Genomic DNA, 26,020 nt, shown 5'->3' with positions numbered 1-26,020 from the left:
TCCATGGAGAGGAGGAAAAACAAGTATTATTGCCCATGTCTCCCCTCTTAAGAATGCAAGATCTGTCTGCCTCTGGAGGAAAAGAAGACAGATGTTTATACATGCATGCATACTGGCTAATCTTGTTTAAACTGTGAGGAGCAAGGCAGACATTTAAGAGCATACCAATATTCACCAAGACCCAAGCTCTGAGAACGTAACACGCACTCCTCTGTGGGTGAAGTTATGAATTGAACCACTTCTACTGCAAAAGCTGAAAGTTAATCCCACGTAGGTTTGGCAAACACAATGTGGGTTACAAATTCTGCTTTTTTGCTATTTTCTTATTTTTTACCCACCCAACATGACCTGACTGACATCAGAGCACTACTACCCTGACACTACAGAGGGCATATCTTTAACAGCCACTGCCCACGGGCCAAATACCAAGTGCATCTCACTTTTGAGAGGCATCCTCCAGCAAGTCACACAGCCAAGAGATCTGTGTGCATATTGAGATAGTAAGTGCAATTGACTTGGATAGTGCAGCACTTCCATGGTCTTTGCATAGAGCACAGCAGCACTTCAGTGCCCTGAACCAGTGCTGCACAGTGGTTGCAGTGAGACTAAGCCAAGTGGAAGCCCTTAATTTTAAAGGAAGGAGTTTTAAGTAGTCATATACAAATGACATCTGCCCACTGTCTTTCCAGGTCTTCTATCACACTCTTTACCACAGCACTTGGAAGTGCTGAAAGGTAAAAACAACCTCCTTCAAGAAAGGAAGTATATCAGGCAAATCTCTTCATAGTGAGAAGGGTAGTTCACTTGTCAGTGCATGCATATGTTTCCAAAAAGTTTTAGACAACATTCCTTTTCAGACTCAGACCAATTCACTACTGTGAAATACTTTATTGAAATGATGGTTTTGGAATTACGGCTCGCTCCGACAGTCGTACGCTTGGCATTCATAGAATTACAAGGTCTGGCTGCCAACAGAAGGCAACTGCTTTTATCCAGTGACTGTACGTCCATTTGACAGAATGTTGGAAATGCTGGAAGAAAATATATTTTAGTTCCTCTTTTTCTTTTCTTCATCCTTCATCTGTACTTGGACCTTTCTTTGTCTCTTGATTTCTTAGGACTTCTGCTTCTGTCTGCTTTTTTATCCCAGTCTCTTACTCGGAAATCTTCTCTGTATTTGTCTTTTTGTTTGCTGTAAGTGTAATCTCTCTCCTGAGAACGGCTGCGACTCCGATGCCTGTCTTTCCTCTCACTCTTCGTCCTCTCTCTACAGCGTTCTCCCTCATGTTTTCGATCAGAATCCTGTTCAAGGAATTGGACAAGATCTGCAGTTACAAACAAAAGGCATGAAGACCAAAGAGAACTAGAGAAGAGTTGGTTCCTTAGCTAAGGCTGGTACTACCTGAAATAGATTCACATCCATGATGATTTGAAAAAGACAACACAAAAAAAATCCCACTGAAACAATACAACGTCAGCACTTATGGAAAAACACAGGGCTGTCAGGCATGTTTCTCCTTGTATTTCCTAAGGAACATTAGCAAAAACTGACTATCAGGGTTCCACTCGGATATTATCAAACTCTTCATAAACATCACAAAAGCTCCCAGGGTAGGTTTGGATTTTGAATTCTCATCTAAGCAATGCAAGTATTTCTACCATAAGTTTTGGTTCCAGCTCCACAGGCCTTCCAGTACTATGCACAGGCAGAATGCTTTTTAAGACGTAATAATTCTAATAAAGGTCTAAATTCTGGGCTTCAGCAAAATGAGCAACACTGTTACAGAGACTAGACACACACACACACATGCACACTACATTTCCTTGAAGTCAGAAGTCCACAAGAAGAGGCAGCATGGAGAATATGATCCTCTTCAATGTACAAACAACAACACATGGTGCATGAGTTGAAATGGAAACAATGAGCTAAGGAAAAACTAGTTTTATTTTGCAGGCTGATGAGTATGACCCATACAGAAAACACACAAGGATATACACTCATAGTAAACTCTAAGTGGTCCAGGTTTATCTATCTAATTTAGAATGACCTGAAAAGGAGAGACCAACAGTACAAGTGGTAATGGTGTTTAAGCACACACATAAAAACTCCTGAAAAAAACAAAACCTACAAGTTCAGGCAACCAAAAATGAGGAAATTTTGAACTTTACTAGATATCTCCATGTTGTCATTGAGAATGCTGACTGAGTGGGCTCAGTGCACAGAACGGATTTGCTCTTGAGAGAAAAGAGATTAGGTAACAAAGGAGAAACTGCTGTCAATAGGACACATGCTCTACATGTTGCACGAGGCAGACAGTATGAAACCACCAAGATTGTAATTAGGAAAGAGGGTCTAAACACCCAAGACTGAAAGATCACACTGACAAGGTTATGGCATCGCACACACTGGAATTACTACGTGGAGACACCAACAGCTGTACAGGCCATGGCACCATAACATTTTTAAAAGCAAAAAGATACAGATCACTTAGAAAGTAGCCTTTCCATTTCAAGGAACTCTACAGATTTTATTAATATACAACACTGATTTTTGACATGTGAGCCAGCGTTTTGCAAGCACTGCTAAAACCTAATTTGTTCTTATTATTCAGTTAGATATACCATGAAACAAAATACAAGAGGGAGCTTCAGAATCCTGAAGAAAGACACACACACACCTTGCTGCTAAAAAGTGGCAGACACTTTCATTTTGAAGGTATGATCGATCACCTTAAGTTTAATATCACTACATGCTCCAGTAGACAAATACCATTTTATGGGATTTTAATAACAACACTAAGCACAGATCATGATGAACTATGAAAAATGTCTGCATTAAATAAGACAGTATTTCCTGTTTTCAGATAAGATTTTGCTAAACATGCACCATGACAGTAGCATTCATAATTGTATGGCTAAAACCATGTACAAACAAGCAAACTTTATTTAAAAGAACAGTGAAAAAACTCTTCTCCAAACAGAGCTTTTATGCAGAAAGCCAGGGATCAAGATGGTTCCCAGAGCAAACACCTTTAGAATTACATAGATAATGCTGAAATACTTGGGTTACAATAAGCAACATAAACCCACTGGATAAACACACTTCAATAATCACAGGTTTGATCTGTAACAAAAGAATTCTGCTACTGTTGGGTGCAATAATCTCACTGGTGGCCAAATGCCTATTCCACATTTTTACTGTCCAGCTTATTTCAGTACAGATGCTGAAGTCTGAATCCACCAAAAAGACTCAGTGATGCTTCTAGCTATTTAAAGAGCTTTGCCTGTTCATCATCAAAATGATGCACAGCCATGTTACTCTTCTACCCAAAAAGCTTCACTCTGCCTATGTTTGTACAAGACATCAAGTTTCCAGCCTCTCTGTGCCAAGGTCTGGGTGAACATCAGAAGATGGACATGGCGGTGGTGCAGTAGAAAGGAACACAACCAAAATATTGGCCAGGTAAACAAATGGTGGGCTTTGTGTATGGCTGCGTTCTACCTGGGTTGTTACCAGAGCTTCTCCCCAGCACATGGGAAACAGGAGAAAAGTACAACAGCCCTCAGTTGTGAAATCCACCAAGTCAACACTGGGGACAGGCTACTGGCCAAGGCAGGGCAGGCAACAGGTTAGTGAACACTTAAAGTTACAGACAAATAGCCCACGCTGAATGCCACAAAAAGGGTAATTTGCAGAAAAGATTATAAAGAAGTCATAAGAGCATTGAATTAGCCAAACTCAGTGACCTGCACAGAAGCCATTTAAGGCATAGGTGCACAGGCCAAATCTAAGAGTGACACAAAAAAAGTCATCACAGTAGCTAATATGACTACAGTGTAAAGAAAAAATGTAGTAAATTTGAATTATAGAATGTATTTCAACTTAGTCCACCAGCAACATAAGCTGCATCACCCCTTCAATGAGATTTTAAATTTTAAAGTCTTTAGTATAGAAAAAGGCCAGTTTTTTAAACACTCTAAATTACTAAAAACAATGTTATTTTGAAAACAAATATTTTATGTCCTAAGTCAAAAACATGCTGTTTTGGAAGAGAAGAAAAAGATTCCTACTTCAAAACAGGCTCTCTCCTACTGCTGAAGTTCAGATTTCTCAGTCCAGGATCACATCAGTCTATGACTGATCACCTCAGTTCTTAATCCAGCACTAGGAAATAGAAAAAGAGGGAAAGATGCTTCTCTGGAAGTCTGTGGCTGACTTTGCCAAAAGTAGTCACTCATTAAACAACATTTGCAGGCAAATCAGCTAGAAATACTATGACCACAAAAGCAGAATACATATCCCACCTCTGCATACATGACACACACCAGTTGTAAGCACTTTAGTTGAAGGTTAAAAGGAGTAAACAAATAGAGAGAGCCTTTTCAGGGGGATTCTGTTGATCAAACTTGATCCTGAATCTGAAAGGAACAGTGTCAAAAAAGCAGTAAGAGCAGGAAAATAAAACCAGGAAAATGAGTATATCGCTTCAAACCACGCACTACAGAAGACTGAAAGTCAAGAAGCCCCTATGTCTCACAAAAATCTATTGGATGGGCTACACTCCTCTACAGACCCAGTTATCTTAAAAAATAAAATCCAGGAGAAAACACATTGAGAAAACTGGAAGGGGAATAAAGTTGTAAAAGAGATCTCAAGCAGAAGCATGACCTGTATTCAAAAAAACTCTACCAAATCCTATTCACAAACCCACATGGTAGTCCAGCCTCCTGCCCCAGACCCACATCCTGTTACCTACTGAACGCAAGCCACAACACCCTACCTCTTCTACCCACTGGAATCAAGGCAAACAACATAAGATTCAAAAATATGTTCTTAAAACATCAACACAGAGGCTGAAGACTCAGGAAACAGGAGTCAGACTAAGAAAAGGATGAGTCAAAATATACTAAAGAAAAAAAACACCAGCAAGAGAACAGAAAAACAACTCAACATAATGGAAATTATTCAGAAAATAAAACCCACTCAAGTCATAGCTGGAGTTTGTAGCACAAACTGCAGTTCCAGTTGCCAGAACTTCCCACTATAAGCCCCTGATCTCATTTAAAATCTCTGTCACACTAAGGACTCAGGGTAGAAGTTACTGTCTGAAGCTACTGTGGTCTTTGGCCAATAGTTGTAGAAGGCCTGCTGGTGTTTTGTTTTAAAGTTCTTACCTTAAATAGATTCTATGATTTACGAGATAGGGTTAAGGAAGAATGCTTTGTTTGCCTATGCTAAAAATGCTACTACTCACAAAAGGTTCCATACTGTTATCCTTTGTGCTGGACTCAATATTCACACTGACCATACCCCAGCTCAAGAACATGCTTCCTTCCCCTGCTGGTATGAGTGCCACAGATTATGACCAAATTATAAACAGTATAAATATAAAATTAAACTTTGTATATGTCTAACAGGATTTCTCAGCTAAGCTGGCTGCAGATTTCACTGGAAAGGCCATGCCCAAGACACTTTCTGAATGTCTACGTGAGGCTGAGTATGTACTTCTCAGTATGTACACACTATACAGTACACACTAACAAGAGTATTCAAATACAGAGAGAAAAGTTCTTTCCAGAAATTAATTTTCACAGCTCCATGAGGGAACTATGATGCTTGTCATCAAAGAATAGAAGTTAAGTTTCCACCTGTGATTTTGGGCTTAAGAAAGCCAAGCTATTTACAGGGAAATGGGTAAAGGTGAGTAAGAGTGAAGAAAGCCATGGGAAAGAAGATACCAGAATCCAGCAGCAGAGACTACAGGAACAAACCACATTAGGAGCAGGTGACTAAATCACAAAAAGGTACACATGCACACAGAAGAGATCACACAGTCAAGCACTAGAAAATATTCTTTTCCAGTACCTGGAAATGGCACCAGGGATCCATCTGTCCTCATTCTTGTTTCTATGCTATGAAATCCACTGTGCCATGAAGTCTGAGATCCCCTTGGAACAATTATGACAGAGATGAACAGCCTATTGCTGCTGCTACTTGTCATGCCATTTGCAGGGGTGAAGACTTCTAAATTATTTCAAAATCTCTGCTGATAACACATGACCAGCCAGTTCCACAGATGTAATTTCTGAATCATTGAAAACAAAGATTATTGCCAGAAATACCTGTTTTAAGAATGCTAATGTGAGTGTCCATCAGTCAAAAAGACAGAAGGAAGTCTAAACCAACCACAGTCCAGACCTCTTGTATGTATATGCTCCAGCTGAGGCTTCAATTATCTGAACAGGTCCTTCCCCTCTTCCCAAAGGACCCTGACAGAATTAGCACACAGTGACAAAAAGACTTAGTCCATGAATGAGCAATAGGGCTCACGGGTGGCACTGAAAGAATTTAATTGCTAACGTTCATGAAAAAAGTTATTTTTAAGCATCACAGCAAGTAGTGATGTAATAGAACAACAGAATCATTGATGTTTGTGTGCACAGAACTTACAGCAGTACTCAAAACTCATGAAAGGCTTTATTTACTGTGGCTGAAACCTTATCACCTGCTGCAACGTTCCTAGAAGACAGCTTTGTTCTCACTCATTCAGCTTGCCCTTTTAAAACACTAGGGTTTGGGCTTTTTTCCTTTTCAGCTTAACTCAGTTCTCTCTAATGCTCACATTTCAATGATGTTTTAACCCTCCACTTTATCACTGCATACTTTGTTTCCACAGAATAGCAATGTCTTGACTATCCCAAGTTCACAGAAATGTGAGAATGCTGTCCCTACAGGCTGCAGTGGAACTAATCAAAGACAGAACTAGTGTATCCTGATTATGTCCTCCACAGCCCCAACCTTAAAGTACCCTGTGCTTCCACAATACAGATGCAAGCAAACCCACACACAGATTTTACAGAAATGCTACCAAAACAGTTCAGAAAAAAAACAAAAAACATGCAAAGAGATTGTGATTCTGATTCCATATGGGGAAAAGCCAACATATGATGGTCTGGCAAGAAAATGAAAAGTAGTCTACAGTCATGAAAAATTATTAACTACTAGTTTATGACTGGGAATATGTGAACAACAGGTTCAAAGTGCTGAAGATCTTCTACTTTATGAGAGCCTACATTGCCTCTTAAGGATGTTGTAGCAAAAAGCCATCTACATATGCCAAGCTGCAAAAGTACAGGAGAATTTAGAAAGCCTCTTTCAAATCAAATATTAACATCAGCCTTCTGTAGGTTCACAACTGCTGTATTTTAAGGGACTTTGCATGCCATGTCCTCATTCAATATCAAACTTTTTTCTCCTGGCTTCTTTTATGAGCAAAACAGTGAACAAGTATAAAGTTAGTGCATGAAGAGGTAAGTACCTTAGATTTTTTGGTCCTCTTGTCGTCATCTTCATCTTCAGAGTGGTGGTGCTTTTTCTTCTTTTGTTTTTTAGCCAAGTGCGAGTGACTTGTTTGAAACTCTTCTACGTCCTCATCCAGCACAAGGTCATACTTGGCACTGATGAGTGTTCATTAAGGACAGATCTGTTATTTAATATCAATAAGTAGCAGAACACAACAGCTCATGAAGCAAACAAATCCCTATTTATCAGACAAGGGTTTACCAAAACTTATCACCATATTTCAGTCAGAATAGGGATGTACACATGGAGAAAAAAAAATCAGCTGTTCTAAAGAGTATGAATTGTCATGTCAAACAGTACAGTCAGGTCCCAGCTCTCCTTTCTCTTCTACTTGTGGATATCTGAACAAGCTATGGGCTTCTTTTCTCTCATGCTTACCACAAGCAAAATATAATATCAGAGAATGATTTAGTTACTAACATGGTCTCAACTGGGATGCAGAAGGTCCCTCTGAAACTACCCAAAACTTTGTTAAGCCATATGTCATTCCAGAGCTGTAGACTCAGAACACTGTTTACCTGCACACAACATGGAAGTGAAACAGCATATTCTGATTTGACTAAATTCATCAAAGCTATCAAGTGAAAAGCACAAATTGCTTGATTCTATCTCAAACACCAAATGGTTGGTTTTATGAAGCAGCAGCAAAACATCCATTTGTCAAGCTTTAAAATTCAGAAGTCTTTTCCTGACTGTTTTCATAAACTGCACTTAATTCAAAACTACCTTTGACAAGAAAAGGATACTCTTGCTTTGGTTTTACCTTCTCTTTCAGAGTAAGTTTTGAAGGTTTGTCACGTTCCTTCTCGTATTCTTTGAAATCATCCTTGGTATAATGCCCACCTGTCCACAGAAAAATATATTCAATTAATTCCAACTAAAACCACAACCAAGACACACAACTATTACTAAGTTCTGACTAAGAACAGACTCATACAGAGATGCACAGCGGGATACAGTTTCAGACACAACCCTGACATCTGGGTAATGACGTAGGAAAGCAGGACAAGCTGTGATGCTCTGTCCCTCTCGTTTGCAGATACCATTAAAAGACACACAGCTTTCTCCTCATTCATGTCTAGTGGAGACAACATATGAAGAGGACCACAAAGGAGGATTCAGCAACTGCCTTAGTCCCAGTTAGGGATCCTGTGTCACGCTACTTAAAATTCTGTTACTGTGAAAGCCCACAGACTATTCTCATTATTAACTGACTTTTGGCTCTGGGCTGCTCAAAGGGAAACCTCTGAGATAGCTACAGCTCCCTAATTCAAATGCAAAAGGATGTTAAAAAAACTGGTCATGTCTGGATTTAAAGAGGGGCACGACAAATTTCAGCGTCCCTCCGTTCCCCGCGCTCAGACTGACGACCCGCAGCAACGTGCTGCCACCTCACGGCCATGCTCAGAACTGCAGCTTTCGCTGGCCAGGCCAGAAACGGCCACCCGAGGAGGAAGGACAGTACCTCGCCTACGCCATTTTTGGGGTACCACTTAAACATGAGAAGACAGTATGGTTAGTTTTCCAATATTCTGGTCGATTTAGACATAATAAAGAAATAAATGTCCACCCAGTCAGTCAGTACAGGATGCACTGTTGCACATAATAGAGGCATGAGTCTGCTCTGCTCTGTGCAGGAAAACTTCTAGTACTGCAGGGTTCACAACCAGAACCCTACCTGGAGAAATTGTATGCTAACCATTGAGGACTGACTGCATTTTTAGGAGAAGGCACACAAGAATGTCAACACTGCAATGCACAGTCACCTCTCTGAGTCCTGTGTTTTTTTCATTCCCCAGCAACAGAAAAACCACTGCATCCACCTCCTCCTCCATCCTTTTCCTCCCAAAACATTTTCAAACAGCTGAAACTGGGTTTTTGTAACATTCAACCTGCTAGGCAGTATGTTTGAGGTGAAGAGCAAAAATCCCTGGTCTGACTACTGACTTTTTCTTGTATACACCTGTCTGTTACACAGTGAATAAAGAAGTTAAAGTAACAATGTACTGCCATATTAATTTCCTAAAAAGGAGTATCAAAAAACATCATGTCCAAAGCTTGAGAGGAAAAAATGTTTTAGTGGCAAAAATACACTGGATAAAAAGGTAATCAAAGGCAATGTAACAGCAGTAAATCCTTCTACTCTTTCTTACAAAACAAATTAAGGGAAGAGCTAACAATTCTGTTGCTCTATTTACTACAACATCAGGAAAATTTATATCCCTGGAGATGAGATTACTTAAATTCATAACCCTTTATATAATGCTTAGTTTTGAAGTCAACACTATTAAGTTACGGGGATCAAAGGATTGCAAATGTACCTACCTTTTCCTTTCCATTTAATCTTTGCAACAGACTGGCTAAAATCCACATGGATCCGTCTGTCATCTATCAGCACATTGTCCATTTTGAAGTAGGCTTTCTCACAGTCTTCCTCCTGATATCAGCATTTCCAAAATATTTTGATTCATGATTATTTCATGGGAATATTCACCATAAATCTCAAACACAAATTCAACTGCTTAATGGCATGCATTTCGTTCTAAAATTGTCTAAAGCATACAACTTCTTACACTGTATCATTTCAAAAGTGATAGTTATGCTTTGTCTGAATGTCAGCATTTCAAATTCCAATTCTTTAGTTCAATTCACCACTTTAAAAATTTGCCATATCAGTTACATGTCTGGCACATGCAACACATTCAGAAATATAAGGAAAATAGGACAACTAATAAAAGCTCCATTTTAAGTACATAAGCAGGCTAAAGAAAAGTGAGAACACTTTTTCCAGGATTTTCCTCAGATTAGAGTGATCAGCACATACAAAGCTGTGCACCACTCAGGGAACTATCACTATCAATCCCACAGTAAGAGCAGCATGTTGATACTGTAAGCAACATTTTACAAGCCCAGTACAGGACACCACTGTACTATATATTGTATTAGTTACCCCACACTTAAAGGTGTGTTTTTCCTTAATGGAAATATACCAAAACCTGAAATTTTATAAGCAGAGTCTACATACAGTATACCTAAAAAACGTACCTTTTCAAACTCAATGAAAGCATAACAAAGAGATTCACCAGTCTTCCAGTCTCGAATCACTTCACAGCTGAAAAATTGATACAAAACTAGAATGTCAATGCTGTTGAAGCAGAAATTGTAGCATAGGAAAGCACTGCTTGAAAGGGAGAGTAACACTGCAAATAAAGAAAAAAAGCAAACCACAAAACCAAACCACCTAAGGTATCATAACACTTGATTCTGAGACCCTCTACTGATCCCAGTGTCTGCACAGAAAAGTGCATGCGGCATTAACCCAAGTAATTACACTTAACTCACAAGTGGTTACCATGAAGTACAGAACTACTGATGAATTTCTAATTAAACAAAATATATCTTCTAACATTAACGACATCCAACCTCACACAGACAATTTTTTGCATTTCACTAATGCAAGACAAGAAACTTCACATTCTGTTTTCTCAGTCATTTTAAGCAAAGTTTAAACAAATATCATAAGACAAACTTTCTCTTCTTAGCAAGCACCTCTTTAGAAGGATCTTTTCATAAGGCAGTTCACAGGGCAAAAATAAGCAGCCCAAAAGCATTAAGCTAGTAGATGCAAAATGGAAACAATACAGTATTGCACAGTATTACCCAATTCTTGTACTTGACATGAGACTCCCCTGAAGGAGGACAGACAGGCAACAAGAGGAGGAAATGTGGCATTAAGGTGAGAATTAATGATGTGAGACCTCCCCACACATACTGAGGAAGTGACAAATCAGGATTAGGATACACAATTGAAAAAATGATCAAGGTCAAAAGAAAAAAAAAAGGAGGGGATGGGAAAGAGAGAGAAAAAAGGTAGAATACAAGGCTATTCCAAGAAGCTATAGGAATTCTTTGCAGCAGCCATCAGCAAGGAAGAAGACATGAGGGTCTTGTGCAAGAACCTCCTTTACGGATTATTCAGAGAATCTATCTGAAAGTGGAAGGACTGCAGAAGAGGTAGTGAACAAACTGATAGAGGGGGAAAAAATAAATCCCAAGGCCATAAAGAAACTATGCTGGAGTTTTAAGAGGGGCACGCAATGCCCATTTCACATCTGCCCCCCTCGACAATCTGGTTTAGGATCTAGTTTAGTTTAGTACCACACAAACTGGCAGAAACAGACTGAATACACAGGGCCTACTCAGGACCACCTGAATAAACCTAAGGGAAGTGCTCTGAAAGAGTCAATATGTTTATGCACGATGATGATCCATTTGATGCAGTCTTCTGAAATCTTACTGGAAATTCTAATAAACTCCTGCACCAAAGGCTTCTGGGGAAAAGGACATAAGGAACTTTGCACTGATAAACATGCAACAGTCCAGGTAAGAGTAAACGGATTTCAGAGTTTGCTGATGATACTGAATTGTTAAAGGCATCAAAAATAAAGACTGAAGAAATTGCAGGAAGTCTTTACAAGACCAGCAAGATAGCAAACAACATTCATACAACATAGATAAATGCTAAGATGAGCAGGGGTGGAATCATAACTCTGCATTGTGAAAACAAACAAACAAACAACCCTCCCCCAGCTTTAGCATTCACAAGAAAAGGACTTGAGAACAATGTAGAGAACACCACTGTGCCACTTCAGATCTATAATTCTTCAATACCATATGCAGTTGTTCTAGTTGTCTCATCTTAAGATGAAAACAAAAGAACAGGAAAAGGTTAAGAAAAGAGAAACAATGTAAAGAAATCTCTACTACAAAGCATAAGTATGTAGGCTAGTGCTCTTAACAAGGTAAAAAATGACTGGGGTATAGGACAGAGAGGTGTAGGAAAGCGGATTTCATTGCCTATCATGTCTTTTGATAGCAGTACCAGGAGAAATCAACTGAAACTACCAGAAGCCAAGTTCAAAACTGAAAGAGGCAGCAGGCATAAGAACACCTTACAATGAGTATATCAGATGCCAGAAATGTTTGTTGTATTATCCCAAACCATACATATATTCAAGGAAAAGAAAAACCCAGAGACTGTACTCAGCTCATGCAGAATGTGACATAACAACTGTTGAAAGGAATGAGAGGACAGGGGGCAGGGAACAGTATCATATGCTTGCTTTGTTCCTACACTTCCCTAGGATTTCACTTAAAACCACTGCTGGGACAGGATACTCATCTAGCTAGATCTAACTTTGTATCCCCGTTGTGGTGGTCTCTATCCAAACACAGCATAAATCTCATGAGAGACCAGACCACTCCTTAATAGCCAGCTCGAAATAGACTGGGAGGCATCGAGTTCAATTTCAACAAAGAAGGTTTTCTCTTTTATTTTACCATAATTACCTTTTAATGGGACCAAATCGTGAAAATATTATCTCCAGGTCTTCACCTGTGGTCACAGGATTCAGCTTACAAACAAACAGCACATTTTCTGGTGGCTTGACATCTGCATCTGGTAAATCTCCCACCTGTGGTATACAGAAAAGGACGTTCATCACTGCTGCCTAAAGCTCTCTACATGCAGCACAGCACACTGGCAGCACATCTTTTGCATGACCTCAAAAAAAACCCCATCTTTCCTGCCACAAAATTAAAAATTAATAAAATATTTTTCCTACTTGGTGTAAAAAAAAGTGTTTTCCATAGCACCTAAGAATTATTTATTTGGAATTCCACTGCTGGGACTTCATTGAAGTTCACAAATGCTTTCTACTTAGCTTTTCCTGTTCTAAAAGGTGGAAATGCACTTCTTTTACCCCTACAAGTCTTCTTCAACATTGTGGCCATATCTGGGGCTTGACCTTGGAATAAGTCTCTGCTGCGAACTAGTCACCATAAATTTGAATTTGGTAGTTGTGGATTCACTCATCCTTCAATGGTGTGTATGCCTTTTAAATATTTTTTCCTTAAGAAAAGAGACTCCAAAGCCTATTCATAATTTTTGTTACTATTGAGTTTACAACTGCCAGCAGTTACCAAACACTGTATTTAAGAAGAAAGAACACAAAGTTAACCAGGGTTAAATTCAACTAATTCCACAGGAGCAAGACTGCTATTACATATATGAATAATGCAACCTCAGTGCCACTGTATGTACTGGGAAGAGATTATCATAAATTAGCTCAGCTCTCTCCCACACATGCTAAACCTCTCCAGGATTATGGATTCTCAGCAGCATGTTATGTATGTTACGTTTTTTAATCAAGATGCATTTCTAGCAAGTTTTCATAAAGCCTCCACCAGTCCACTTTCAATCCTGGCTTTGAAAATTAAGCATCACCAGATTTATCAGAAAACCACATCCAGTGCTCACACTCAATCCTTTGCATTGTACTACAGACATTTAACAGCACAGATTCTGAAACATGGTATCACCACAAGACAAAATTTCAAGATAAGTAGTACACATTTTTCTAGACTTAATAACATGTGTACACACTGGAATAACATCTACAAGGTAAATGCAGAAGGATGTTCACCATTTCCAGAAGAATGGCCCGAGTTTTTGCTTCTTTTTCTGCTTGAATTTCCTCTATTTCATCTGCAGATCGTCCTTTCATGTCATCAATTTCTTCATCTGCTCCTATTCTGCCACTCTAAAATATGAAGGTAAAAGCTATTTATTACCAATACATGGCCAAAAATTCTTTCTCACTTTCCAAATATTACGTGGATGATCTCTCCCCTCACAACAATGAAAATGCTTAAGCACTGTATCTCTGCAGAACTGAGCTTTCATTCTGTTCTTCCCACTTAGATTAAAAAAAGTGAAAATACGTTATCCTTATATTTCAGGCACTGTGAACTATGTATGAAATTTTTGGACCAGTTTAATCCATATTCAGTTAACTACTCTAAACTCTTTTATACTCCCACCTTATACTCAACATTTCATCACAAGTGTCAATTCACTTCTGATTCAGACAACTCCCACCAGAAATGAAGACAAGGAGCACTGCAAGTATCTGTGATGTGTCATAAGACTCAAACATTAAATAGAATACATCAAAACAAGGACTTTATTTTCACACACATACACCTAGGCAAGATTTGAGGTTTAATTTTTTTCTCCTCATCAGCATCTCTAGAATGCTGCCCTTCTTACAGACACCAAAAGATGTACCTTCAGATAGGCTATGAAAAAGTAAACTAAGTAAAAGTTTTCAAATCTCTACACAGTTGGCAGTGAGCCATTAAGCTCTTTATACTGTTTAACAAATCTGAAGGCACATCAGATACACTATGAAAGCCTAATTCAAATCTTGTAATTATATCTATTTAAGCTTGAAAATAAGTAATATTTTCTCTAGTTAATTGCCTTGAAATAAATAATACTCTCTCTAGTCATTGCTGGGAAAACTGTTTCCATGCAAAGAGACAATCTTACATATAACTTCCATAGCTGCATACTATGAGCAAATTATTAACAACTGGCATTATTTTTTAGAGAATTCCTTCTGTTTGAACAAATAGCCCACAGCACTATGCATGTTTGCACATGTAACTCACAGAATGACCAAGATTAATTCCACTAAACCACAAACTATTTCACATTTATAAAGAAAATAGCAGTAACTACTTTAATAAATGTTCATGATATTTTGTTTTCTACCAGAGTATAAAAAAAACCAGTAATACCAAAGGTGAATATTCTGAATGTTCTGCTTATCTACACTGTAAATAGAAATCTAAAATACAGCCCTAAAACCTAACTCCACCAGAGTCACAGGGGAGAGCATCCAAGTCATGTTTTTTTCCTTTCCTTGAAAGATTAAGCACCTATATTTGATTTAACACAGCAGTAGCTTCAAATAACTGACAGACATTTGACATATCAGAACTCAAGAAGCGCAGTAGAAGAGCAATTCTCATCCTACTGTGCAAAAAAATGTGTCGTTCTTTTGGGATATGGATTTCACAGACAAAGTATTAAAGACTGACTTCTTATTTTGGCCAAGTCTGTTCTGGACACTAACAGAGAAATTTAGTCATTATTTCTTCCAACTTTTCACTGAGAAGATATCATGAACACTCACATCGAGCTGTTCCTTTGTGGGTTCTGGTGAGCGATCAGGGACAGACAGGCCAGGGGGATCATCAAATGGGTCATCCAAAATCACTGTGTGATTTATCCTTACAGGAAACAAAATGAAGATCAGCACTGGTTACATGCAAATAAAAGTCTTTACCCAAAAAACAGCAAACCAGCCCCACTAATTCTCAGTTACATCCCAAACAGTCAAATATACTGTATGCTTCTAAATTCTAGTACTGATGCTACTGTAAGGGGAGCACAGTTGAGTATTTTTGTACATACTTGTTTATTTAGAACTTGCTTATTTTACCAATACTAGGGGAATAAAAATATATTTAAGATAGCATGCACAAGTCAGCTGACATCACAGTATTCATCTAGTTTCAGAAAAGACTAATTCATTTAATTATAATGTATTACTCAAAAAGTGAAGTTAAAAGCAGTCCCACCTGATATCTTGATAGGGGATAAAATCCTTATCTACAAAGGTTTCATTAATTGTCTTCAACACATCCATGCCCTCTGTCACTTCTCCAAATACTGTATGTACACCATCAAGGTAATCCAGGTTTTCCCCTGTAGTAATAAGAAACTACAAAAGAAGATACAAAACCAGTAACAGTGAATACCAAAATTCAGTTTGTTTTTTTTTTTACCTTAGGAGAGGATCAACTCTCACTAAATTTGATGGGGAAAATAATTCTTCCCAACTTCTGCAGAAGATTAGTCTTCTTCCATCAGCCCTGAGAGCATGGTGAGCCAACCCACAGCTCACAGCCTGAGGAGGAGAGGCTCTCACACACAAGTCTCCCTCCACACAAGCCTTCAGCTTCACCTCTCTAGATCCTTTTGTGAGCTGGTTTGAATCAGTAATCTGGCAGAAAGCCAGATGGGCAGAGGAAGAGCAGATAGATACCTGTCAGACAGGTTTGTGGAACAAACCCAGTAATTGTTGTGACAGGCACCACACCTGATGAAGGGGAGAGGCTGGAAAGAGCAAGGCTATCCCTGCAGGCAGCAGTAAGCTGTGAGCTGAGCTCAAATCACCTGTTCATTAAGCAGCACTCAGCAGTTGTATTTGCAGAACTTGGCAAAAACTTTCATAGTTCTACCTTCACCTAATTCTACCCAGACGTTTTTCCTTCCTTCCTTCTTTCCTTCCTTCCTTCCCTCCTTCCCTCCTCCCTCCCTCCCTCCCTCCCTCCCTCCCTCCCTCCCTCCCTTCCTCCCTTCCTCCCTTCCTCCCTTCCTCCCTTCCTTCCTTCCTTCCTTCCTTCCTTCCTTCCTTCCTTCCTTCCTTCCTTCCTTCCTTCCTTCCTTCCTTCCTTCCTTCCTTCCTTCCTTCCTTCCTTCCTTCCTTCCTTCCTTCCTTCCTTCCTTCCTTCCTTCCTTCCCTCCTTCCCTCCTTCCCTCCTTCCCTCCTTCCTTCAAACCCTTCTCTACTGGAAAACAGAATGCAATAGCACTGAGAGAAGAACTAGCATAGAGTAGCTACACCTGATAGCCTAACTGGCACTGAAATGTATTTTAACACAAATCAGATCTTTTACTTTAGGGAAAACTTAAACTCTGGAAGTTGATATTTGTTGACTTGGTAACAAATAAAAGGTGGAGGGCACTTGGTAAGGAACAAAGGAAGAAGTAGCAGATATGCAACTGTTACATGCACACTTTACAACCTGACTGGTAACAACATATCATTCCTCTCTTACTGCAACACAGCAAAGACTAGTTAGTATTTGGATTAAGTTACACCAAGCTACATTATACTTTCAAGGCAATTCCATGTAATTCTTTACTGCAAATTTTCTTTCTCAAGGAAGAAGCCACAATAATGTTCCTGGGAACTGCATTCATTCCCATATGTTTGTATATACACTAGCAGGCTGCACCTTAAATATAAATACAAGTATCACCCCTTTTTCCTAACCCCCCCCACCAAAACCATTTTAATACATATAATGCAAGGAAGGAACAAAATTAACTGCATATATTACAAGCTCTAGCTGGAATAAAACCATACTTTTTTCATAACTGTTCTTCAAAATAATTTAGAAATAATTGCACTCTATGCAAAAAAACTTTTAAAAATTGTATAACACTCTACCTACAGCAAAAACTTTGTGCACATGAACAGGGAACGATAAAGGGAACAGCACCACTTGCAAAAACTGTTTCAAACCAGCAGTGGGGTAAAACTATAAACTTACTGTATTATTAATGCATGCCTTTATGTAACAATACAGAAGTAACCGTGCTGGGATTTCAGTTTTCAGACCAACATGAAGTCATAACCAGAAAATTTCAAGATTATTTCAAATCCCAGTTTCCTTAGTTTTCACTTCCATTTAACTACAGAATTTTTTTCTGAGCATTTTATACATTAGCAAAATCCTACTGAGGTATTAACAAGAGAGGAATAAATAAAGGGAAAAACAGAAGACTGAGGGCTAACAAATAAAACTAATCCAGGACAGGATTTGAATCTGATCATTTTAATTTATTTCTTGCCTGTAACCAAATATCCATTGGCACCTGGAATACTATGCAAAACTTTTAACTGTGACTATTTTTTTACATGCCTTTTGATCGTATTACAAGATGATGCTATTGAGATGACACTATTGTTGTTGTGTTGCCTTTGTGTGGAATTTTCATTTTATTTACTCAGACATGTACCAACACTGTTTGCTGACCTGTGATCCATGCTGATCACTGCCATTGTTCACCATCGACACAGTTCCCTTCTTCTTATGCTTGATTCTTGGCACCTTTTCTGCCTCAAAAAATCTGGCCTGATCACCATACAGTTGACTGAAAGTATATACAACAAACATGTTACAAGAAAAAGGAACTTTTAAAAGTGAGCTAATCAAATGCTGTAAAATAGTACATGAGACATCTTAAAAATTTTTACATTGGCCTTCAAATAAACCCAGATCCATGCACAATTTTATGGACCTGTACACTTACACAGTTCACTTTACATTGCAGGAAACAACAGATTTTTCTCTGAGATTTCACAGAAGCTTTCTGGGGGGTGGGGGAGACAGAAGGGTGTATTTTTATGTTTTTAAATGCAGTATGTGACATTTTTCTGAGACATGAACTGACTACACATTTTAAGTAGGTTCTGTAAAAATAAGTTATTCAACACTGTAAAAATGCAGTAATTTACATTAAAAATTTCCCTTCCAAGAAAAAAGGAAACCAGATCTACATATAAAATCAGTTTATCATACAGACAGGACTGCACACAGTAATTTCAGATACACCAGATACAGGAAACTGTTACATTCCTTTTTATGTTTTAAGTCTAACCCTGGTATCACTTACTTAGTCTCATTCCAAAACTGATGTAGGCATGGTCAATACACACATTTGCCCAAATTTAAGGACAGTGTTGTGTCCGAACTCATTTTACTAAGCAAGTGTAAGCCTCTGTGAAGGGAGGATTCAAATTAAACTTTGCCTGCATCTGTTTCCTGGATAGCAAGAACAGAAACTCCAGTTTTGCAGACTTCAGTAATAATGAACAGGTAGAAAAGATGAACTGCCATTCTCCACGGTAGTAGCAGGACAGTATCTCACACTCATCATCACACTGTATTTCCCTACCTGCCACGTCCATAAGTCTCAGAAGACTTGCAAACAGAGCAGAGCATCAAAATAAACTTGATCTACTTGTGCACAGAAAGAGCTTAAGTCTGGCAAGTTTACCTTCCTAGACTTGCATCTGCTTGGCACAATTATAGTGCTTCCAGGACCACCAAAGTGGCTCAAGGTTCTGTATTTAAGAGGCTCTGACAGACAAAAGCCAACACTGATCTAGCGACACTGCCTCTGTTTAAACTGAACTGTTTATCTCTGTGTTCCCCAGCACTTTGTAATTAGTTCTGCTCTGCAATTTTAATTCTACTTTTAAGAACAATTTCAAAGGAATCATACAGAGCATACACTTTTTGCTAACTTCCATCCTAGCTCTTTGAATGATTTCTCCAACTTTTGTCTGCATGTCCACTGACAAAATATTAAACATGAAAGAAAAGTGATTTCCTTATGCGCTTTGTTACAAAAATAAACGTAGTAACAAACTGCTAATAATTTTGGCTTCTACAGAGCACTTAGTTATGATACTTCAAACAGAAATGCATGTACAAGATGTCAGAGATCGAATAATATCCAGGAAAAAAAAAGTGAAAGGCTGAAGGCAGCACAGAAATTAAAAATATACCTAGCTATGACAACCAAAGAAGCTTATGCATCAACAGTTTTACTTCCCACTAGTAATTTTGCCTCAAGAGAGCTGAAGACAATCTAACTGAGCCCCTATTCCCCTATACAAATTCTCTGTTGATATATATACTATATACACACATTTATGTATTGATACCTTACCAAAATATGGATTCCCCTCCACGGCCAGTTCCCATGGGGTCCCCAGTTTGTATGATAAAATCCCTCTGTCACCAAGCAGAATATATTAGACATTACTTTCACATTTTAAATCAATCAACAAACAAAAAAAGGAATTCAGAATCCTCACCTGTACATTGTAAATAAGACAATAGTTGTAATACTTGACTTTGCAGAGTTTCAGGAAATTCAGGCAAGCTGTAAGAAATCATACCAACATTTGCTAAAGGAAACTCCGGATACAGCAAGAATAGATATAACAGATATCCAGTTTAACGTGTAGAAAAGTGTTTTTGGAGCAGACTGTGTTGAGACTTATCAGAGTATAATCCATAAACGCTGAAATGCTGTAAGGAGAAGTAACAACTCCTCCCTTCCTGCAGGCCAACCTCTAGCGATTCAAAGAACCCTAAACATGGTTACACAGAAATACATTTTCTCCTCCTCCAGCTTCTTTCCAAACACCTAAGAAGGACGATCACAGCAGCTCTTCGATTTAGAATAGATCACATTGGCGACCCCAAGCGCCCCCTGCGCCCCCCGCTCGCCCCAGGGGCGCACAGCCCGGCCCGGCCCGCGCCGCGCCTGCCCGGGCAGGGGCACCCGGGGCCGGCGGGGCTCAGGGGCGAGCCCGGGGCCGGCGGGGCTCAGGGGCGAGCCCGGGGCCGGCGGGGCTCAGGGGCGCACCCGGGGCCGGCGGGGCTCAGGGGCGGGGCTCAGGGACGAGCCCGGGGCCGGCGGGGCTCAGGACCCAGCCCGGGGCCGGCTCGTACCGCGGGGCCGCTCCTCGGTGTACAGATCGATGACCAGGTCGCCCACGGTGGTCTCCAGCAGCACCGCCATGGCCGCCCGGCCCGCCCCGCTGCGGCGCCCCCTGCCGGCGCGGAGGACCCGCGGGGCCCGGCAGGGGGCGCCGCAGCGGAGCCGTCCCTGGGCTCGGAGCGCGCAGGCGCCGGAAAATGTGGGATGTGTCCAAGTTATCTTTAGGCAGGAGGTGAGAAATGTAAGATCTCTGTGCTTTCTCACAGCATCACAGAATAAATTGGGTTGGTAAAGAGCTCTGCATCGAGTCCAACCCATGACCGAACGTCACCACGGCCCCAGGTGCCACGTCCAGCATGTTCTTAAATACCTCCAGGAACAGTGACTCTGATGCCAAAATTCTCGGTAAATCCCGAATGGTAAAGAACTGCCCAAAGAGTTTTGCTCTGTTAAGCAGCAGGTATTTGTTTATCCACGCTAGCGGGGAGAGAGTGGCTAGCAGTGCATGACCCACTCCTCCTCTCGTGCTGTGCCAGCTTACACATTTTATACTTTACTACATATGCAATAGCTTTTCTCATATGTACAACCAGAAAGCCCTTCCCCCCCAACCAAAACTTAAATCTTATAACTAAAATACCCAAAGTATATAAAAAATATTTAAGCTAAAGTGTCTTATGTATACTGTTTCTTATCAACTCTGCCACCTCCCTATGGGCAGTCCATTCTCATGTCTAACCATACTCTTTGTGAAGAAATTCTTCCCAATGCCCAGCCCAAACCTGCCCTGGTGCAGCTTGAGGCCATGTCCTCTTATCCTGTCACTGGCTGCCTGGAGAAGAGGCCCCACCTGACTACAGCCTTCTTTAGGTGGTTGTAGAGAGTGATAAGGTCATCCCTGAGCCTCGTGTTCTCCAGCCTAAACACTCTCAGCTGCCTCAAGCCACTCCTCATAGGACATGAGCTCCAGACTGGACCCTCTCTCTCAAGCCACATCAGCAAGAAGGGACATCTAATCAGTGGAACAAGGAGCAGCCAGCATCCCTCAGTCAAGGGCATCCTGCAACTAACAAGCTTTAAGGATGTAGTAAATCAAGATATTGGTGCCGCTCTATGTATACATTGCTAACCTGGCAAAAGACTAAAGGTTCATGTATCCTATAGCTGAAGTATCCTCGTTGTACCACTAAAAATCACAACAGTATATCAAATAGACCCCTGCTTATGTGAAGACCCTTCCTTTGGGCATATGCAGAAGTTGGCTGTGATTATGTAGCTTGTATGGAAATTACAGTCAGAGGTTGGACTCAATAATCTCAGAGGTCTTTTCCAACCTTAATGATTATATGATTCTATAATAGAGGGTCTGCTCTTGGGAAGTTATTAACTCTGAACTTCTACGTACAAATACTGGCAGGGAAAGTTTGGAGAGGTGTGCTTGATCTGTGGAATACCACCAAGCACCCAGGACTGGACAGCTCTTAAACACTCAATATCTCTTTTGAGTATGCAGTTATTGGCTTTCTGTGCACTACGTAAAGAACCTGATTTTATGGACAACACTGGGAGCAGGCTTCCAGAGAGCCCATCCTGGAGGGGATGGAGAAAAGGCAACACCTCCCTGACCAACCCCAGGAGCAACCTCCTATGGCAAAGTGCACATTTTGAGGCAGACCACTCAACTTTTGAGCATGGTGTGCACTGAGGGGTGTGTGTCAACCCCAATTTTACCTCACAGATATTAATTAGAGCAATTAACAGTACCAGTATTTACCTTAAGGACATGGTCACAACACCACCTGTAGTACTGTGGGTGACTCTGAAAGGACAGACAAGTAAACAGAACTTAGTCCCTTCCAAAATGTTCTTGGGCTTATGTGTTACAGCTGAACTTATTTAAAGGACTGTTGCCTTCAAAACAGGATCCCACTTCCCAGCATGGAGAGTTTCAGCTTCAGGCTGCACTGTCTTCAGCTCTTTCTAGATCATGCTCTGGTACTCATCACACAACGAGTTGATTCAAGTCACCAATCTGTTCGAAAACTGGTTTTGTTTGTTGCTGAATTTGTTTTCTGCCAGATTAGTGACCTGAATCAATGCACTATGCAGTAAAAGAGAACCAGTGAAAGGAAAGCAGGGAAACAGAAATGCACAATATATACAGAGGTGCATGTATATTGGTAAGAACAGGACCTCCTCTTGACGTAGCAATAAAAGCAATAGCAGATCTAACCACACCCTTATAAACAGCCAAGCAGGGAATTTACTTTTCAGCATCATACTACATGCATGACGGGCCTGGAGACATAGTGAACTGGTCCTGGGACCAAGATCTGCACTGCAGAGCCTTGTATTCTGCCTCCGTAGTGTGCTCGTTTTCAAAGCTGTTTGTGCTGTCATCAATGGTTTTGCAGTGTTGTATTGTTTTTGTGAGCTTATTCCCAGTCTCTATATCAACCCGGATTTTATTCAAGGCTGGTTAACAACAGTTATCGACAGAAGAAAGCACCATAGGACATATTACATTTATTACTCTGAAACTTTTAAGAGGGATGTAAACAGTACATCAGTCTCATTCAAGCCTCTGCTACCTGAAATGTAACCATTTACTTGCTATTTTAAGTAGTTTTACTTTGCCCTTCAGTAAGAAAGCATATCATTAGCTAAGGCCAGGCTTTTATCATTTTTTTAGTGATAAAAGAAATTAACTACTAATTTCCTTATTTATATACTGCCTTTTGCCTTCTAATAGCCCTTGCCTATAAAGAAGGTTCAAAGAAAAAAATGGTTTTTCACAATCACTTAAAAAAAGTCAAAAACATCACTTTCAACTTAAATATAAACCCAATGAAATACAGCACTTCCAGCACACTCAGCAACTCGAGCAGTAGTGAGTCTTCGTATCACATACTTTGAAACGTTACATATTCTAATATTTTAAAATGTCAGGACTTGTTCACTGGCAGACTAGAGGAGCCTTGGGGCTGAGCCAAAAGGGAAGCCCTGTCATGCTCCCAGCCTGTCCCAGCACCAAGTGCTTCCTGCATCACCCAAGGACCGCTCACTTGTAAAACTGATCATAAGCTGTTTAGTTATTGCAAGGAATGTTACCATTTATGTTAAATAAAACTGCTACAACATCTGTTGTGCTGCGAGACTAACAAAAGCTTTTAAATTCGGGGAAAATGGAAGTATCTTGAAAGCATTGTTAGTGCATAATTTTTCAAGTTTTAATTAAGTTTCAGGACCACAAAAAGCAAGTGAGAAAGAGCATTGAAGAAAAGGGGGTGCAAAAGATTGAGAGTAAAAGCAAAGAATGATGAAAAAGCATTACTTAGTAGGTAGTTTACCAGGAACCTTACAAACGAAAACAGTGAAAAATGAACTGGTATTCATCTACTATTCCATTTCAATGAGATGCTAAATACCTCAAGGTCAGCTGAGAACCCAGCCTGAATTTTGGCAAATCTATAAATTCTGCAGACCAGTGATCCTTGCTTCTCTGTATTTTTATGTACCCTGATAACACTATTATACCTCTGCTGCATTCTGTAAACATTTTATTTAATGAATATAATACAGAAAACACTGTAATATTGTCCTATTGGAAGGTAAACCCCACTCTGATTTATTCAGAATGTAACTCATAGTTAGGAATTTCAGTAATTTAAACTTCCTCCGACCAGCCCATGCAAATGATGGCAAGTACTGACAGGAGCTGGATTCTGGCACCCATCATATCCCTGAAAATGCTCATGGACCCACCAAAAGATTCAGCAAAGTGCTGTCTTGGGGAGCTGACTTACCTCCTAGTTTTCTGCATCATGAGACTGCACAGTAAAGAGATCCTTCACCTATTTCTTTCAGTTTACCAACCACAACAGATTAAAAAAAAAAGTCTTCAGGACACTTGCAAGAGAAACTGGGTAAACCAGGTGATGGTAAAGAGAGGTGGTGGAAATTAAGACATCAGTTTTTATCCCTTCTTCTCTTACAAACTTCTGTGATTATTACAGAGCCAGTTTATCAGCTTTCTTTTTTCCGATCTCTACAGCTGTACTAACTGCTGATAATAGATGTGTTTAGGGATTAAATAGTTGAGGTTTTCATGTAACTGTGTTAAATATACTTCACAATATATGACTCTCCAAGGCCTCATTTTCCAATGCCTTATACTTTGTGCCAGATGTTTATATCAGTGTCTCTTGAATGCAAACTGCATATGAAATACTACGTTTCTGTGGGGTTTATGATTTGTATTCATTATCAACCAACTGGGAGTCATACAGCAGCATAAAATTAGGCCACAGGTTGTTTCAACAGGACAGATAATTTGTTGCTATTTTAAAACCTCTCTAGACAAGGTGTCAATACATTTACTACCCTTACCGTCGGGAAGTTTTTTGCTAATAGGTAATAGCAATCTTTCTTATTGCAAATAATGCACTTGTCTTCATATCCAGTGGGGACTTGGTGATCCAGCTTGTTGTCTTTGCCTTTGCCTAAGACTTCCGTGATTTTGACTCCTACCACTGTTTGACTCCGTTTGCTCTTCTTTAGAATGATGACCTCTGGCTGTTTCAGACTTCATCTTGTGCCTTCTTCCTTTCCGGTGACTCTTCCTTCTCCCTCCTGGAGCATGCTGCCCTGCTTTTTCCTTGCCGAGTCCTTCTCGCGGGAGGTTCCCTGGTGTAATGGAGAGCACTCTGGACTCCGAATCCCAAGGGCCTGAGTTCGAGTCTCAGTGGGGACCGTCCCCAGGCAGTGCAATGTCTCCCTGCCATCCCATTCCGTCAGATCTCGGATGCTCAGCAGGGTCAGCCCCGGTTAGTACCGGGTGCTGTGACAGTCCCGAAGACTTCCCTGTCACTGTCCAAGCTCTCTCGGCCGTGGCAGATGGACCTCAGGACTGAAACGGTGGGGCCAGTTCTGCGCACGCTGTGCCTCACCTAAAAAAATCCACTGCGCAGGCTGGAAGAGCACGTGGGGAGAGCCCTTCCCAAATCTTCGTTCGCGAAGTCTGGCCATACATACATATACATGTACCTTCCCTGCACAGTGCGGTGTCCCGGGACTCAGCTTATCCCGCTCCGGCCGTGCGACCTTCGCCCGCACCCGCGGGGCAGGGGGGACACCCGCGGGGCAGGGGACACTCGCAGGGCAGGGGGACACCCGCGGGGCAGGGGGACACCCGCGGGGCAGGGGACACTCGCAGGGCAGGGGACACGGGCGGGGCAGGGGGACACCCGCGGGTGCCGCACGCCGCCCGTGTCAGGAACAGCTGGAACTATCGACACTGTGTAGTGGTAGTTCTATTATTACGCAAAGTGCCTCCAAAGGCTGCAATCGCCTGTTCAAAGTGACGGGCTCGCTCCTGTAGCATCCGCAGGTCTGTGCCCTGCACTGCAACGCCGAGCTCGGGATCTCCAGCGGCGGCG

The 26,020-nt window shown here is 40.6% G+C and overlaps 1 protein-coding gene and 1 non-coding gene across 2 annotated transcripts; one reads left to right on the top strand and one right to left on the bottom strand.

The window, feature by feature from the left end:
* Nucleotides 1-868: 868 nt before the first annotated feature.
* PPIL4 (peptidylprolyl isomerase like 4) lies at nt 869-20,703 on the bottom strand. The gene is made up of 13 exons (XM_071549348.1): nt 20,594-20,703; nt 19,951-20,018; nt 19,803-19,867; nt 18,101-18,218; nt 15,854-15,996; nt 15,406-15,502; nt 13,849-13,965; nt 12,713-12,837; nt 10,409-10,475; nt 9,689-9,800; nt 8,110-8,206; nt 7,320-7,458; nt 869-1,302 (listed from the first exon to the last, which is right to left on the bottom strand). Exons 1-13 carry the CDS (start codon nt 20,661-20,663, stop codon nt 1,078-1,080), a joined length of 1,443 nt encoding a protein of 480 aa, XP_071405449.1. The 5' UTR covers nt 20,664-20,703; the 3' UTR covers nt 869-1,077.
* Nucleotides 20,704-25,262: 4,559 nt separating this feature from the next.
* Nucleotides 25,263-25,336, top strand: TRNAR-CCG (transfer RNA arginine (anticodon CCG)). The gene has a single exon. It is a non-coding gene; the product is annotated as a tRNA-Arg (tRNA).
* The last annotated feature ends 684 nt before the right edge of the window (nt 25,337-26,020 follow it).

This window comes from Pithys albifrons, chromosome 2 (assembly GCF_047495875.1).
Source record: "Pithys albifrons albifrons isolate INPA30051 chromosome 2, PitAlb_v1, whole genome shotgun sequence".
NCBI lineage: Eukaryota > Metazoa > Chordata > Aves > Passeriformes > Thamnophilidae > Pithys > Pithys albifrons.
Note: the sequence above shows the minus strand (reverse complement) of the source record. Positions and strands in the feature narration are given on the sequence as shown.

Bases quoted from the DNA above. Each gene is read 5' to 3' on its own strand.
- PPIL4 (XM_071549348.1), bottom strand. From the start codon at position 20,663: ATGGCGGTGCTGCTGGAGACCACCGTGGGCGACCTGGTCATCGATCTG. The intron at 19,868-19,950 runs GTGAGGATTCTG...GCTTGGTGACAG, and splicing joins GTCTTATTTACAATGTACAG to AGGGATTTTATCATACAAAC. The intron at 12,838-13,848 runs GTGAACATCCTT...TGTATACCACAG, and splicing joins GGGCCATTCTTCTGGAAATG to GTGGGAGATTTACCAGATGC.